The 18,264-nt window shown below is 34.1% G+C and overlaps 1 protein-coding gene across 2 annotated transcripts in view; it reads right to left on the bottom strand.

The window, feature by feature from the left end:
- Positions 1-3,355, bottom strand: part of LOC122711756 (homeobox protein abdominal-A homolog) — a 36,121-nt gene extending 32,766 nt beyond the window's left edge. For both annotated transcript variants that reach the window (XM_043930779.1, XM_043930780.1), the window contains exon 1: positions 1,742-3,355. In XM_043930779.1, the coding sequence (XP_043786714.1) occupies positions 1,742-2,495 (754 nt within the window). In that variant the 5' untranslated portion in view covers positions 2,496-3,355. The remainder of the gene's footprint in view (positions 1-1,741) is intronic.
- Between the last annotated feature and the right edge of the window lie 14,909 nt (positions 3,356-18,264).

Below are 18,264 nucleotides of genomic sequence, written 5' to 3'. Positions count from 1 at the left end.
AAAATAGAATTTTACGTAAATTAATGCACGCTTCAGAGATTCAATTTGAAAATTATATTCACAGCTTAAGATACAAATATTGTGGCAGTATTTTTGTGTTATAAAATCTAACGATGCTTTTAGAGTTTGTATAGATCCATCTGATTAAGAATAATCATGAAAATTCTAAATAGATCTTATCCAATGAAATTATCGTCTCTATCATCTAATTAATATTGAAATTATATAAAACAGTTGATTATGTTTTTCGTTTCAATGATAATATATTTAAATTAAATCCTTAATATTAATTAGACTAGCTAATGCTACTATTGCATTTATATTGCCGATAACATATTCAGTTTATTTTGTATGCAAAAATTTAGAATAAACTTTTATTATTTTAAAAATAAATAAGTTATTATTAAAAAAAAATTTATCAATATTAATTTTCACTAGTTAGATTAGTTTTATAATTATATTTTATATCGCCAGTAATAGTTTATGTTTGAACATGCATTTTATGGAACATTCAAGGTATAACAATGTTCTAACAAGTATTCTATAGTACCCCCTACGGAAAGAATAACTATAAACACGTATACCGTAGGTCAGTTTCCATTTACCGTTTGAGATTGAAGTGTTTGTCATTTCCAATTAATCCGATACAAATTGCTTTTATTTTTTTTATGCATTTTCAATGTAACTTAAAAATATATTCTTGATTAAGCGATTTTGTTATACATGAAAGATAAAAATACAATCTTGCATGAAAGTAAAATAATTTAATTATATTTTTTTTATGATTTTGATTGACAATAAAATGATGATATACATATCGGTTTTATACGAGACAATAAATTTAGATTCGAATCACGTTATAATTGCTTCGTTAATTTATCACTACTAAATAAACATGGTCGATATTTTTACTTGCAAATTCGTGTCAGCTCTTCGTGACTAGCAATAAGTACAAGCATAAATAAAAGGGAGGAATTCATTATTTTTTAACGATCGTAATACTTGTACTTTTGTTCAACAATGTAGATTCAATTGTTTCATTATCTTTGACGCATTGTTAGAAAGATCCGATACAACGCGTAGTTATTAATGCGTGATGATAACTGAAAAATTATGTTCAAATAAGCGCTATAATTATCGTTTAACTCTATTATTGATTCCATTCTCATAGATAATTTAACGCTATATTAACTGACGGCGATTAAGTTCGAATCGGTGAATTAATCTTGTTTATCGTCGGTTTACATCTTTCATTTTATTCTATATTCATTCTAAGAATGAACATTAACGAAACATGATCACGCGATACGTATTTATTTGAAATTGACAATATAATGACAATTAATTTAATCCACATAAACTAATTCACTGTAAAACGATATATATTCAAATAGAACTTCATTCTATTTGGTTAACTAAACAATTTAAATATGAAAAACTATTTTATCATCAAATACACATTTCATGAGCATTAAAGAAAAAAAAAATATCGATATTTTTATTCTATTACCTGATATCAGAATTTATACGAAAATTTGGGTTTTAAATATTTCTATATTTACAATTAACGATAGCTATAAGAATATTTTTTCCCCATTTATAAATTTTTAATAACACGAAGAGTCTAATACGATTTTTGTTTTCCTTTAAAATTTCATTTTTGTTAAATATGTGTATTAAAATAAAAATATCGTTGTATTACATGTAGGAATTACAGCAAAAATTATAAAGAAAGACTTACCGGTGATGGACATCCATGGATATCGCGGTATGTCCGAGATGCTGGGTTGTCCGGTGGTAGGTTGTTGGCAGGACGTCAAAGGATCAACGACGGCCGATGCAGCGGCGGCTTGATGATAGAATTGTGCAGCGGCAGCCATAGAGGCGGACGCAGCGGAAACAGCAGACGAAGCTGACGCAGAAGATACTAGGCTACTAGGTGTAGCGCCGTTCTGATGATGATGGCCAAGGGTATAATTTACCATTGGATCGGCGGACGTTGGTGCAACATTTCCAGTGAGGCTGGCGGTATAACGGCAAGATTTGTCGCCGGCGGTTGCAGCATCGACGGCTGCGGCCGCAGCTAACGCTGCGCTCGAAGCCGCGGTCGAACCAAATCCTGGCACCATGCTAGATGTGGCACCGAATGCTGCCGCCGCAACCGCTTGTTGTTGCTGATGATGATGATGCGCCGCTGCTGCTGACACGTATGGATACATGCTGGAAGTTGTGCGTGCCGCCGGTGACGTAGAAGCCGAACTTCCCGAATGCTGAGGACTTGAGCCCGTCGGGCTAGGGGAATTGTGCTGTTGCGCGTAATTCACTGCCGCGGCCGCGACTGCAGCCGCGGATAAACTCGATTCTAGGCTCGCGGTTGCTGGGCTTGTCGTACACGCTTGGATTGTGCCGGGATTCGCGCTCGAGAATAATTGTTGATGATGAAATTGCTGGTGGTACTTAGGTAGCATACTATCGATTATGAATTTCGAACTCATATCGGCTGTAGCCGGTGCCGATTTCGGACTCGATGCCGAAGACACGCCCGGACACGGTGGCCGGGTTTAGTGTCTCAACACCGACACCGTACCGGCAAATCTGCCGGCTGCTGCTTCATCTTCACGCACACTTCCACGCCAATCACCTTTTCTTATATCACAAGTTATCAAATATTTTCTCGATCTTTGATTGATTCGAATTTCTTTCGCACCGTACGCACGCACTCGATTATTGTTCGGTTAATTGGTTATTCTTTACGATCACGTCGTTTTTTTTTCACTTTTCGTATTCAATCAAAAATTATCGTGATAATTCTTCTTTTCTTCCTTCTCCTTTTCCGACTATCTTTTTATTTTCTCTTGTTTATTCGTTACCTTTGACCCCCACTTTGACTCGCCACTTACGCAACTTTACACATTATCACTGGAACGATAACGGACGCGGGCGGAAAAGGATATCGCTAGTAGGCGGATGATCGCGATTACCGGATAGCTTGCGACGGCAGACGTACACGGGATGTTTCCAGATCGTTCGTTTCTCTCTGTATTTTCGGATGATCGTGTCGTCAATCACACACCGGAGCAAAAGAGCATCCACTGTCCAGGTATGATTTTCGGGACGACGTTACGATTCCTTTATGGTAATTACGATTCCTTCCACATCGAGATGACAAGCGACAATAAAGCAACGGGTCTTTCGTCGGTCAGGCCCACCCAGCTGATCCAACACAGCGGTCCCAGTGAGAAAATTGGGCTGCGACGGTGATCGAGGCGACGGCACGAGGAGAGAGAAGAGAAGAGCGTGGCCCCTGTCAGGTGTTAGAAGCCGTTTCTTGCGTACTTCTCGGATAGTCGACGAATCCTTTATGGGCCATGCATGAAGGTACTATAGCCCCCTATCCCGAACGCCGCGTACTACAACCCACGGCCAGCTAAATGTAACCCCTTACAATAATGGCGCCGCTTGTCTCTCCGTTCTGTTCCCCCCTCTCTTCTACGATCCTCGAGCGCGCTGGGGTACCAGCTGGTAAACAGAGTCGACCAATCGCGCCGCTCCCTTATCCGAAGTGGACCAATCGCGGCCCGTCTAGGCGCGCCAAGATGAATGGTTCTCTCTCTCCACACTGACTTGCCTCTCTCTGATCTTCGCTGCTGCCTATGCTTCCAACTCTCTCTTGTTTCTTTTCTGCTGCTGTTACCTCTCATTCGTTCTCACTTCACTATACCACGCTCTCGCGCTTCGTCCATACCACGATTCTCTTCGTTTTGCTCTCTTCGCCTCTATGTGTTCAGCACCGCTCTACTCTTTTCTCTGCCAGTGCAGTCCTGTTCACCACGTTGCCTTATACTCTATACTGTTGTGCAGCCTTCAGACGTCTCGCGCGATACTTTTACTCTCTCTTTCTCTTTCTCTCTCGCCACTTTTTTTTCTTTCTCTGTTTTTCTCTAATCTCTACTGTTTTCTTTCTCTACACTCTTTTCTCTCGTTTACTCTTCCTTGCCGCTCCCTTTTTTTCATGTTTTGCTTTCTAGTGAGCTAGCAGTTTTTCTGATGATTAGCCTCGCACGCGTTTATCCACTTTTTCCGTCGTTTGATTCTTCTTTATTTTTATACCTCTCGCTTTCTTCGCTTTGTCTTGTTTCTCTTCGATCTGGTCATATTTCTCTTGATCGTAAACATCACATCATTCACAATTTTTTCAATTTGTAATTTTTTATCAATTTTTTTAATTATATCTGTATAACTTTCGATTTAGGCGTGAGTTTGCGTATGTCCGACGGCCACTGGTTCTTCTTTATGAATTTTCACCGTATTCTTAAATTTCTACTTCTCGATCTTTTTCTCTCTTATCATTTTCTTTTTATTATCTCTTCACCTTTATTTCCAACCAAAAACTTCTTATTTAATTCCTCTCTTTAAACAATTCATATCAGCTTTCTGATTATTATAGAACTCATTTTATTCTGTCATATCCATATACATATATATACTTTTCCACAAAAATATTCATAAACTCATTGAATCGATCAATTAAAAAATAAGTATATCACAATGATCATAAATTTCGTAATCACGAATCGCTACACGAACATCTCTTTTCGATTCCTTCTTCGATCTAGATGGCGTTCAAATCTCTTTTGATTCAGCTAGAATTGCGTATACCTCTTCTTTTCTCCGTTGCCGCGAGGAATATGCAAGCGAAACTGGCGCTTTTCGTCAGTGTCGTCTGCTCGACTCTTCGAAACCACTGAACTCGTCCGGATCGGGATAGCGGCGGCATTCCTACGTTCTTAGAGTGGTGGCGAAGCGAGCTCGCGGGCTCGGAGAAGAGAGGGTACAGTAAGACTACTTGCGGTCAGAGGGGAATCAAGGGGGCAGTCTCGATGGAACATCAAGCGCGCGAGGGTGAAGGTGCACAGGGGCGGGAAAAAATTCTCGATCGCAAGATTCTTGTCGATGGAGAAAAGAAATATATTCTTTAAGCTATTATTATATGCAATACATTGTATTCTGACAGTCAGATCAATGAATGATAATATATCTATATTATTATTACCTAATTCAATTTTTAATTCTTAATGTATTTCACTTTTGAAATTTTTACATAAATACTAAAGCATTAATTCAAAAAAGAATAAATAATTTCCATTTAAGTCGATTTTTGAACGATTGTATATTTACTTATATAACTTTGCATTATATATTGCAGTGTATATTCAACTTTACTGTATCGCGTTCGTCAAAGATCTCTTTTCAATTGATTGCGTTCCTTTTTCTATCTCTTCACGGGACGAACTGCGGCTTCATTACTGGATGGTTCGGTTTAAATATAACGCGGCTTGTTTGTTTTCATGCTGAGACTCAATGCCAAGGGGTAAATGGCTGCTCGTATTGTACGCGGTGTACTATACAATAGTTTCTTCGTCGCTCCTGATGACGCAACGTGAATTTTACGAAAGAATTTTTAACGATTTTAAAACAGAGTGAATGATTTTTAATTAAGATTTATTTATTGAGTTTTTTTTTGCATGAGATAATTAATCGAATGATTAAAAAGATACATTAGTTCCGTCGGATCTTCTTAATCAATTTTAAGTTAAAATAGTACTTACCTTGAATGCTGCTATCCAATCCTGAAACAGAATATAAATAAAATTCTCATTAGCGAATCATTTTCAAATTTTTTTTTGCAAAGAGATAACGGCCGATTTAATGGCTCGACAGTTTTTTAATAATTTGAGTATTTTAATATTTTTTAAATTAAAATTTATAAAAATTATCAACTATTTTATATTTTTATCAATTATATTTAATTAGATCAGCCATTGTTTCTTAATAAATAAATAAATTACACTGTTTCACTGAATAATATTTTCAACAAATATTTTTTATATTTATTATTTATAAGATTAAATGCAATGGATATAGAATTAAAAAAGACTTAAGTTTTAATTTAATTATTTCATGTTTCTTTTCTAATTTTTAAAAAATTAATTAATTATCAGATAAGAGAAGTAAGATATATTTTTTATATTTTTACACGAATTTAATACTTGTCCTTTTTCGAAATAACAATCTATGGAATTCGAATCATTTGATTTATTCCATCGATTAGAAACTATCCCTATGAAAACCCTTAATTTCGAACCGTCAACAAAAAAATTGGGAACCGGGGATGAACAGGCGTGGTCTTTCAGGTATCTCGAGCCATACGTCAGAATATGGAAAGCATGTAGATGCCTCCGAAGCTAATCTATGGAGATGAATGTCCCACCCCTGGCAGAATCCACGCATCGAGACCGCTCGATCTTTTTAAGACACCGCCTGTTTCCGATGATATCCAACATGGCCAACTTCGAAGTATACAAAAGGAGAAATGCCTCGGCGCCCTTTGTAGCCTGAGATGATAGATGGAACGATACAGAAAACGACCTAAACAACAACGGATGGTTATATCCTTTTTTTTTATAAGCGGGAAACATATGAACTGGTTTAATCCGTCTCAAGCATCGAAAAAACATTTATGAAATTTATGAAAAAAAAAAAAAGATAAATATCTTGCAATTCTCCGAAGAAATATATTTCTTTCAAGAATATGTAAAAACAATTACTGATTTCAAAAAGTAATTGTCTTAATTTTTTTTATCGTATTTTTTTTTTTTTTTATAAAGTTTTTCTTTCATCATCGATCCTATATCTATCATGTAAACCGATCAGATTCGAGACAGATATGACAGATTTCATTAACAAAAGGCTCAAATTCGATCAACAACGTTCGAGAGAGGAGATCAATCCAATTATTTCGACGATCGTGATTCGATCCGTGGGGACGGAATGCACAGTGTCGCGTGCATGATATCGTGAGCGTGTTCGTGCGCGTACAGCTGTATTCCACGGCATATATACCTGTCTCGAACATCACGGGGTATAAATTGTGACCGTGGCAAGGTGGACGATCGAAGACACGCACAACCACCGCGTTTGGTATGCGTGCCTACGAGAAACATGCGTCCTGGGTAAAGTGGTGGTTCGTTCTGGAACCTTGGAAATGTGTTGTGGAATTCTCGAAGCAAAGTATGCTATCATGAAATTTCGAAGGGAAAGGGAATGGAGTGGCGAAAAAAAAGACGCAAAAAAATTGGGCGGTGGTTTCTCCGTTAAATGATCGTGCAGCTCGGGGTGAACTGCGGGGTGACGCCCTGATGATCGGGACCAGAGGCACCTATCGCGCCATCTTCGAGGAGATAAAGAGAATTCCCAAACCACAGTTGACCGTGCAGGGTAAATGGTATCGGACTGTCGATGAATTTTTTACAAAATTAGGAAAGAAATGTGAAGTAATTAAATTATCAGATTAGTAATATAAAAGTTAAACCTTTGTTTATCTTTATATAAATGTTAATTTTTTTTTCTAAGTATAAAAATAGTGTAAGTTATACTTTCATTAGAAAGTGTTAAAAACGAATTAAATTTTTTTATATTATGAAACAAGTTCGAAAATCATGTGTTAGATTTTAAATAATTTCTTCTTAATAAGTTTCAATCAAATTTGTTAAGCTTTTTATGGTATATATCGGCATTTTCTTTGCTTGAAATTCTGTTATGAAAGATTTACAAGTATTACGACTAATTAGTCGACGAAAACGAAATATCCGGATATACATTCGAGTTGTACGATAGGACGTAACGTTATACGATATCGTTGAGAGAAGTACACAACAATGTTGTGTATACACTTGAAACGTTATACTTGAAACGTTGCCGTAGTGGATTAAGTTTGTAATAAAGTGATATGATGTACAAATAATGTATTTCGCTGGAGGATCGATGAAAATTAAATTTTTATAAATATAATAATTTTTGATATTTTTAAAATAACAATTCCTTGGCAAAATATTTAGCATAGAATTGAAATATTATAAAGTTTCCAGAATTATCGAAATTTTATTAACTATTATCTGATATAGAGCAATCTATATCTGGTAATATAAATTACAATTTTTATAATAACAATATTTAATTATATTTTATCACATATGATTCACTTGGAATTATTATTTGAATATTATTAGTGATGATTAATAATAATAATAAGTAATATAAATACTTAGTTTGATGCAATAGTTAAAAGAAAATTCTTGTAATTTAATCGCATAATATGTTGAAAATAAAATAAAAACATATGAAAGTAATACATTAATATAATTTATTACGATAATAGATATTGACAAATTTTGTACGATCTATTATGCAAATAGTCTCAATTTAATGAGAATGTCTTGTTTTTACCTGTTTTATCTAATCATAAAATATATATTATACGGCATTTATCGTATACGTACCGCCAATTAAATCACACAATTAAAAAGCAATACACGATCGTATTATAGATCAATGTTGCACGATCCGTTGTGTCCGCGACTGTTTTACCGACTCGTTTTATCTAACTCGTTTACCTAGTGAGAAAGAATTTGCGAGGCTTGGTGGGTATTTTACCTACGTGATCCTCCTTTCGTAATCCCTAATATCCTTCTATAGCCCGCGTGCAATCACGAAAATGGATTTGAAACGCCGAAACCTGTTACGTGCTACGTGAATTCTTTAAATGTATTGTGCATTTTGTAAAAAATCATCGTCAAAAAAAAAAATGGTATAACGTAAATGTAATCACTCGAATTTATTAAAAAACTGTTATCATATAATTTTATACGAGAATTATATATAAATAATATTTATATTACATTTTTATCGCACTTAAACAATCTCTCTTTAATTTAATGTTTCAGAATCAGGTTGTAAGAAGTTTAATATCGATCATCGCAAATTATATCACGATGTAATTGTGTCAACATTACCTATTTCCAACACGATCCGAGACACGGTTAAAAAATTAACAGCGAAATGCCACGTTTGTCGTTAACACGTTTTACGAGGGTGATCTACTTGGTCGCAGATGTGCAGAGAATCCGACCGTCATCCGGAATCCCTCGTTTCGAGCGATAAAACGAAGCACAGCAATCGAAGAGCGAGAAAAACCATGAGGACGAAGCGGTGGAGAAAGATTGGCCCTAAAACGCCGACGAGGCACAGATAAGAAACGATCCTGTGACGTTTCGTCTGCCCGTATCTTGCAGATTACCGATTCCTCTAAATCTGGAAATCTCAGAAGGTGAAAAGTTTGCTTCCAGCTTTCGATGAGGGCACACGTGCAGACTGTTTGCTGACTCTACCAACGTGAGTAATTATTTTTCTTATATTTTAAATATTTTATTGTTAATAATAATTAATTTTTTCTTATGTCATGTCATATATAAAATAATTTATTTTTCAGCAATCTTGAAAAGAAAATTTTTTTGAAATTTTTAAAATGAGAGAAATAATTTTTTAAAATATAAATTCTTTTAGTTATTCAAGAGTTAATCTTATTATCTTTATTACACCGTCAGTTTCTCGAGTATTTTCCAAATAATCGTATAACACAGTTTAGATTCATTGTCTTAAAATATAGGGATAGTAATAACCGTCGTTCGTGAAAGTGGGATATAATTTTAATCGTTCGTTCCGTGTACCCAAGCAACCATCTTTTTGTAAGCGTTTCTATACTTATACCTGTATTCTCGCGAGCCATAGAAAAATGTAACGTAATTTGTTAAACAAACCTCGCGTTGTAAAAGAGTGCATGAAGAGAGCCGGGGCCGAGAACGTAGTGCGCGATGCATGGCCTGTCATTACGAACAATTTTATTAACGCTTCCAAGAAAGTACGGTGAAACCGTGATGCACGAATATGGTGATTATGGTATGCTCCGACAATTGGTCAGTCAATTCTTGGAACGCAATAATAATTTTCCATGTTCTATCGAAAAATATCGAACGTTTAACGGTGTAAACACGGTATCGTTGAATAATAACAGTGATGCAAAAAAAAAAACTAGATAAATTTTCACTAGATAGTTTTTTTTTTTGATTCTGTAATAATTAAGTAGAACGGGATATATGTTTTTATTGTAAAATCGTAAAAGTGTCAAAAGTTGTTTGTATGATTTAATTATAGTATTTTTGCTCCTATTGGATAAACAAGACAAAATTATGTAAGTTCTCATCATTGTAATAATCTTTCGTTATTAAATTGCTATCTAGATTTCTACTATCTAATACTGGTTTCTCTTGAAACGGTAAATGTTAATATGCAAATAAAATTTATTTCGCGATATGTTAATAATTGTTCCGCTTAATAAATTCAATGCAAATATATATTGTCTTTACGAGCTGACTCTACGAGAATAATGATAAGAATAACAGCTTTTAAATATAAAATATGATGCAACTATACGTTATTTAATGAACAAAATTGTTCTGTTCAATCTTGATAATATTTTTGAAGTAAATACCTCAAATATAATCAAATATAATACTTCATAAATACTATTCTCGATGATATCATCAAAATTACGCAAAATATCAATTCACATATAAAAAAAGATCATTATTAATATACACTGATTATTAATACTTCAAAAAAACACGTTTTAAAATTCTTATTACGATTAATTATTAAATTTAATGCGCGTGTACATTTTTGTACTACTCAAATCAAGTTTGTTTCATTGTTTTCAATTATTTGAAAATATATACGCATGCGCATGTACACTCGTGATGTATAACGGTTTTCATGGGTCTTGTATTGCGCACGCGCATCGCCTGCTTGACGAATGAAACACGACCAAATCGGAATTGTTTTTTCGCGATGGATTTCTTTTGTACAAAAGAAGATCGCGATATGGAAGCGAACGACCTGGTAAGTGGCAAGCTGTCAAGCACGTGACAGCTTGACAGACGCGACGCGACGCGTAGTGACGTAATAACGTGGCGGAAGGTCCGGAACGCAGGACGACAAGTGTGTGCGAGACAGTGACGGTGCACCTTGAACAAGGCGAGCCACTTAACGACATTAGTTGGAGAGAGTTCGATAAAGGATAGGTAGAAAGACGGAACGAGCGGGCTTGTGACTCGATGCGTTTTACTGCTGCTTTACGTCGGTTTATTGCGCCATCAAAACGTAAAATGTGCCCGGCCGGGAAGCGTGCACACGCGTGGGTACACCCCCACTTATACTTTTACCGCTGACTGCCGGTTAAACCGGCTGATATTTCACGATTTCTTGCTATGAAGAATATTTCGGCTTGTCTGTGCCGATCTAATTTTTCTTTCTTTTATTTTATATTATTATATTATTTTACTCGCTTCTTTTGATAACTTGGAAAATTTAGTTTCTCTTTCTTACTTATTACGTTATTTGTTATAGGTTAGAATTCTTTTGGCGGATATATGTTCGACAGTCAATTTCATCATTGTAAAAAGGAAATGTAATCTTTTTTGAACCCAGTGAAATGAGTAAATTTTTTTGCTTCGATTTTAAATTCGTCTTCGTCTTGTATTAGATGTCATTATGATCGGAAAAAATCGGCAAAGATCGACTTCATTTTTGCAAATTATAATTACAAACTATAATAATCTTGTATGTAGTACTTATGTCACAACTATCATATTTTTTTTTTTTTCTATTCATTTTCGATTCAATGTTGCATGTAAGATTCAAAAAACGCAGTTTTAAATACAATTTTTTAAATTTTCATTAGTAATTGATCGTAGTTGTCCTAGACACCGTTACTGGAACATGTTCTTATCGGTTTTTTTTTTTATAAAGATTTCTTGTTCTACTTTGCTTCTACTATGAAAAAAGTTCATGTTTTTTATGCTGTTGATTTCCATTCCTAATTGCCAATATTAATGATATTTAAAATAATTGATATTTAAAAAGTTCTTAATTGATATTGCTTCTTTCATATTATATACTTTATATGTTATAACGATATCGTAATTGCATAATTGATGTTAAAACCGATCTTGCGAAACTTTTCATCAAATTAAATTTTTCATTAATTAATCCATAATAATTCTAATTCTTTTCATTTTCAACACTTATTCAACACTTATCTATCTTTTTAATCATTTTCTATTTTAAATCAATGTCATGTTTTCATTTTAAATCAATATTGATCTATGTAAAGAGATCGATATCATCGTAATTGCGAAGTTATATTCCACTTTGCATCTCGTTGCAATCTTGCGTTCTAAAAATTGGAGAGGAAGAGTGCCTTGAAACTGGTCCAAGGAAATATTATCTCAGAAAATGGCGATCCTCGATGCTGCCCGGGCATGTCGCGCGCCATTACAACGTTTTGTCTGGCGGAGAAAAAGAGAAAGGCGGGCGCATTCCGGACTGGCGATTTGCGTTTCACCACGATACCACGGCGAACGTAGATATCAGGACGGCGGTGCAACTTTTGGAAACGGGAACGCCCGTTATTGGGAAATTTACAAAGACACATGGTCCATAAATTGAACGGGCGCGCGCCGCAAATTTTATTAATCGTGAAAGAGGTTCTTTCGCTTCGATTTTTGCCTCTCTGTTTTTCTCACGACATTTTCGATAACGTACGATATCGCTCTTAAGTTAGTATCAACGTAGAGCGTAGCATCGCTCGAAAGGGGGACCCTCTTTTTCTTGAAATGGGCATCCACGACACATGGTAGTTTTTAAATTTTATTTCTACTTCGGTTTTGATTCAACCATGTTTTCGAGAACCTGTTTCGTCCCGAAAAGAAGATAAACTTGAAGTTCATAAGTTTCTGGGTAATGTTTCTCGTCAAGATAAATTACCATTAGTTGTTATGTATATTTTTTTAATTTTTATGTATACTTTTTTTTTCTTTTTTATGTATATTGCTAATTAAGCATTGGTAATTTCTTCGCTTCTGTTATAATGTGTGACGATACTCTTCAAATTCAAATTGGTCAGTCAATTGACTACTCGAAGCTACATTGTTCACGATGATTAGGAATGTCGCCAATGCTTTCGCAATTCAGAATACCCGAATGGAATAATGAAAGGAAGTCATATTCGATCGAACAAACGTGAATGGACGTGTGATGATTACGTTTCAATGCTGATTTGTTACCTCATACGTTTCAAGGTTGATCGTGCGGCCTTCAAGTTGAAATAAAACTAAAAACTTCACTCCTTGGTAACAAAATTATTACACTAAACTTTATTAATGAATAACTTTATTATTGAAAAGGGATATCGAAATTTCAATTATCACTAATAAATGTAAAAATATCGAATCGATTCGAGTCGCGTTAAAAATTCTCTAAGATAAGGAGCAAGGTTGTTGAAATTTATAAAAAGCTCGAAATCTCGTGCGATACAGTAGCGTCATCTGACAAGGGGTGGTGGAACAAAAATAGGCTCTCCCTTGTTTTGAACGCATCGCAAACCCCTCTGCACGACCGACCGATCAGACAAGAACTGATTGGCGAATCCTCCCTTACACCCTATGCTCCGGATGCTTCCATCGTGTTTCCAGGATACCGTCAGAGATACATAGTTCTAGAAAATCACGCCAGAGCGATCGCAAGAGAACAAATTTTGCTGTATGACACGATATTGCACAATTTAAATAATTAAAAAGTTCTGATGTATTATTATTAAATATAATGATAATTTAATTGATTCTATTAATTAGTATATTATAAAAAAATTTCGTTTTCTTTATGTATGTATATATTCATGTTTATATTTTGAATACATAAATACATATATATATATATAATCATATATTTTTAATTACATTATATTATATATATATATATATATATATAATTTATATATGGTTTCAAAATAATTGCAGTAATTATACATGATAAATAATGATAAATATAAATTGTATTACTCGAAAAATTCATTAGGCCAATAATATTGCAAGTAATGCCAATTTCAACAAATATATAGATTATTTTTAATAATGTTTTCCTCTTTTATTTATCTATTTTTACGTTAGGATAATTATTATTTCAGAATTTATAATAAATATTTCCATTATGAAAATGCTTTGCATATAGAAAAAGTGCGTTTCAAATATACGATTATCGTTCACGATATGTTCAAAATCTCGAGATGGAACGGCAAAGAAGCGAGAAGTAATAGGAAGTAATGCATTGGCGCATGGAAGAGGAAGCGTAACTCGCGACATCTATCGTCGCTAAAACGAAATATCGTGGAATCGGTATATGACTCGCTCAACAAAGCAGGCACACTGCTACGAAAACGTTCATAAAATTTTAACTACTTAATAAAAATGTTACGAGCTACTGTCCCACGCGTGGAATTACCATTGAAGGTCGAGGCCTCGTTTCATAGAGGAAGCACAGTTCGAAATCCGCGCGCATTTTCAGGTATCTTTTTTTCGTTTGACGTATCGAAGAATAAAAATAGTTAGATCAGTTAATAGAATTTTTTTTTATCAACGATATTAATTTACTTGTTACAATATGATATCTATATTATTTATATATTTTTTTGTTATCGAATTGAATGAATTTAAAGTTTATATTTCTTCGATAATCTTCTCGATCGAATAGAAATAGTAGAAATAAAATAAAAGATAGATAATAAAATAAATAAAATAATAGTAGAAATAAAAGATTTTGCAATATTCTGATCTATCTAAAACAAAAAATTATTTTATCTTTAAAAAATTCATATTTTTGTAGTATTGGCGACTATTATAGGAAGCGTGTTTATGGCGGCGACTTTTTAAGGGCGACATTGAACGGAAAGGAATGGTCCGTGCCGTGCAAGGGTTGTGTGGTTGGCCTTGTAGGGTCGTTTGCACTGTTCTTGACCGCATGTAGCGGTCAACGTAGATCGTGGTCCTTCGAGGAATGCATGAATCTCGTCGGCTATACGTGTATTATGCTCATTGTGCACATGCAGCAAAGATTTTCTCCCTTTTCAACCGTTTTAACCACATGCTCCCTCGCTTTAAACACGAGACCCAAGACCTTTTTTACCAATATAGTTTCTTAAACCTCACCAATAAACCTTTTCTTTCATAATTCCCTTGATCTTTACCAAACTAAATTCTATTGAATTTAAAATTTTACAATTAAATTATTTATTATAAATGTATACTCTCTATGAAAAATTTCATATTAAAAAATCATAAGAAATTCTTTTTATACATATGAAAGCAACATGATAGAATGGTTACTTCAAATTTTTTCTCTGTAAAGTTTTTCAAATTTCTCTGATTTGAAAAGAAATTTCTCTGATTGAAAAGACAGGAAAAAAAAAATTTTTAAATCATAAGAAATAATTCTCACAAATAAATAATTAATCGATGAAAAAATAAATAAATTTTTATTTTCCAATAAAATTATATTATTTAGGATTTAATATATTGTTCACATTTTTCAAAAATAAATTTACATAATTTTCACGCTTATTTATAATAAAATTCAATTTATAATAATTTCAGATCCAATTCCATCGAAACACTAAATCCATTAGCTTCGCGCAACAAGCTGGAACTATGGCGGACGAACAATGGCGGGACGCGCTTCGTTTGTGAAAAGAACGCGTGAAACTCAGCGAAACGAGGCGAGGCATTCGTCTGTCCGTTATCGCTGCAAAGTTACGGCCGATCGATAAGGTTAAGAACCTCCGGTGGATTTACGATGTCGGTCGAGGAGGATGATCGGCCGCGATTGCACGGCCTTGTGTCGTAAACCGGCGATGACGCGGCACACATATGGATATACACAGTGCCTGGGACACACGACATATGGAGTCGTCTCGTGCGATAACGACTCTGGAAAGCCTGCCGATTTACGGGCGGAAAAGCCTCCAAGCACGATTCGAACGCCCTCTCGACGACTACGAACGATTTGTTTTATCACTCTGTTAAAAAGGTTAAGGTAGGTCGTAAGAATTCTTTTTTCTTCTTCTGAGATTGTATGCAATATTAAATATTTGTCACTACGCTAGGTAACGTAATTGAAGAATTTTAAAATTGAAACAAATTGAAGCTAAAAATTATAGCAAGTATTTTATATATATATTATATGAATAATAATATATATATGTAATATAATTTCATTAATAATTTAAGCAAATTTAAGTAAAATTTGAATTTTAAGATTCATTTGTGAAAAATTCATCCGGTATAAATGAAATTATTACAATTGTCGATATATACAGCATTAATTTTGAATTAATAATAAACTTAACAGAAAATTCTAGATGTTCTAGAAGTTGCAATTAGAAAAATAATTTAAAATTTTTTAAATGGCAATATTATTCTGTAGAAGTTTGTTTTTAAAGTAAGATTTATTTTTATTATGATTTTCGAAGATCCTGCGGATTTTCGTTGGGAAACTATTCGAAGGTCGTGAAGGCTATGCGATCTCCTGAAAATTCGACAGAAATCTCAAGGACATCTGTTTTTAAGCAGTCGTAGAAAGGGTTTCTTTTAAATCGGTGGATTTTTATTGTACACTTATTCCATTCTGTGATTATTTTTAAACAATGAAATAAATATTGTTTTTAATTTAATTAGTAATAGATAATAATTTAAAAAGATAATCTCATGTAAAAAGATTTATTTCAAATTTATTATTATATTATTTTAACTAACTGAACAAAAATTTATAAATTCAATGAAGATAATTTTTAACAGTATTATAACAGCTTAAAACAACAAAGATTTGCCTCCATAAAAAAGTTAAGAGAAAAAGTATCAAATAAATGCAAACGCGCCCAACGAATCCAACTGCTTACTATCCTTAATAAGGCATTAAATTAATCGTTTCTTCATTTCGTAAGCAAAACTTGGAGTACAGTGGACCGTTTTATGGGTCATTAAGCTCACCTCGAGTTGTCGTAAAAAATAATTCGCCCATAATCCGCGCGGCTACCTCGAGGAAAACGCGCGGTTTCCACTCACGTCTCACGCGTGCAATTAAAGCGATTCGATTTGCCCGGCGAATTTTAATTATCGTCTCCGCGTGTGATTAATAAACCGCATTCGTAAAAATGTCGCGTCGAAAATAATTTCTCGCCATGATTAACGACATGCTCGCGCCGCAGTAATTTAGTTTAATTTATACGCGTGTCGAGTCACGCGAGCGTGTCGAAGAGCGACGACGATGAAAAAAGGTGGAGTGAAGAAAAAGTAGAGGAAAGAAGAAAATGGAATGAACGAAGAAAAAGAAAGGTGGATGAATAGAATTGAGGTAGCTAGGATGAGACGTTGTTAGCAAAATTGAAAGCTTATCAGTAATTACAGTGGCGCTTGCAGACAAAGAAGAGTAAAAAGTTCAGTAACGATTAGGTTATGCTTGCTAATAAACATCGAGGTTGGAAGTCGAGATCTTGAATATCGTATCTGCATAAGAAACAGGAAATCTTTAACATCTTTAACATCATAGAACTTGAAATTTTTTTATCTTTTTAAAAAAATTATATAAGCAATACTTTTTATACAAATATTGTAGGCATAAATTAAGAATTTTTCATTTTTCATTTCAATAGAATAAAAAATTTTATCTATTATTTATTTATCTATAATTTTATCTATTATATTTATTTCAATTTATTTTTATAATTTTATTAATAAATTTAATTGTTTCATCAATACAGATTACAACAAATCAAAGAAACAAAATTGCAAATGGACTCAGAAATGGAAACAGAAACAAAAGGAACAAAAATACGTATATTTTTGAATTGATTCATAGAAACTATCACTTTGTAGTCGAACTAACAATCAGTAGACAACAACAATGGTATACAAAGAGAGAAGAATTGATCAGTCAGGATGTCACGATTTCACAGTAACACGAAGATCCAACAGCGCGAGACCACAAGAAAGTGAAGGAGAAATGAGGAACAGGAGATTCACCGCGAGGGAAGTATAAATTAGAGGATCGTAAATCGGAATTATTCCGGGAATATTTCAAATATCAAGCGAATTTACGTCGCGCGAGCGTTACGTGAGGCAAAAGAGCGCGACCGTGCTCTTTCGAATAATAACGGCTAAACATGATGTAACCTCGCTTTATGGGAATCGTAGCATTATTTTACGGCATTCGTCATTCAGTTCGTTCGTTGACCGCCTCGAGTCGACACTGATGCCACTCCATTGCCCCACTACTTTCTAATATAAACATAGAAACTATGAGATAAAAATAGTCAAGATGATTCTCCTTTCCTAGTTTTGCTTCTGCTCGAATTTCGCACGGTCCGACGATCAGAAGTGTGCTACATAAGTAAGTAAGCATTACTTACATCAATTGAGGAATATGTAATTATAAGCAAGATAGTAATGGAAGAAAATTCGACGTATATATAACGAGATTAGA

The sequence above is a fragment of the Apis laboriosa genome, unplaced genomic scaffold (genome assembly GCF_014066325.1).
Source record: "Apis laboriosa isolate Shangri-la unplaced genomic scaffold, ASM1406632v1 scaffold17_cov146, whole genome shotgun sequence".
NCBI lineage: Eukaryota > Metazoa > Arthropoda > Insecta > Hymenoptera > Apidae > Apis > Apis laboriosa.
This window is presented reverse-complemented; position numbering and strand designations above follow the sequence as displayed.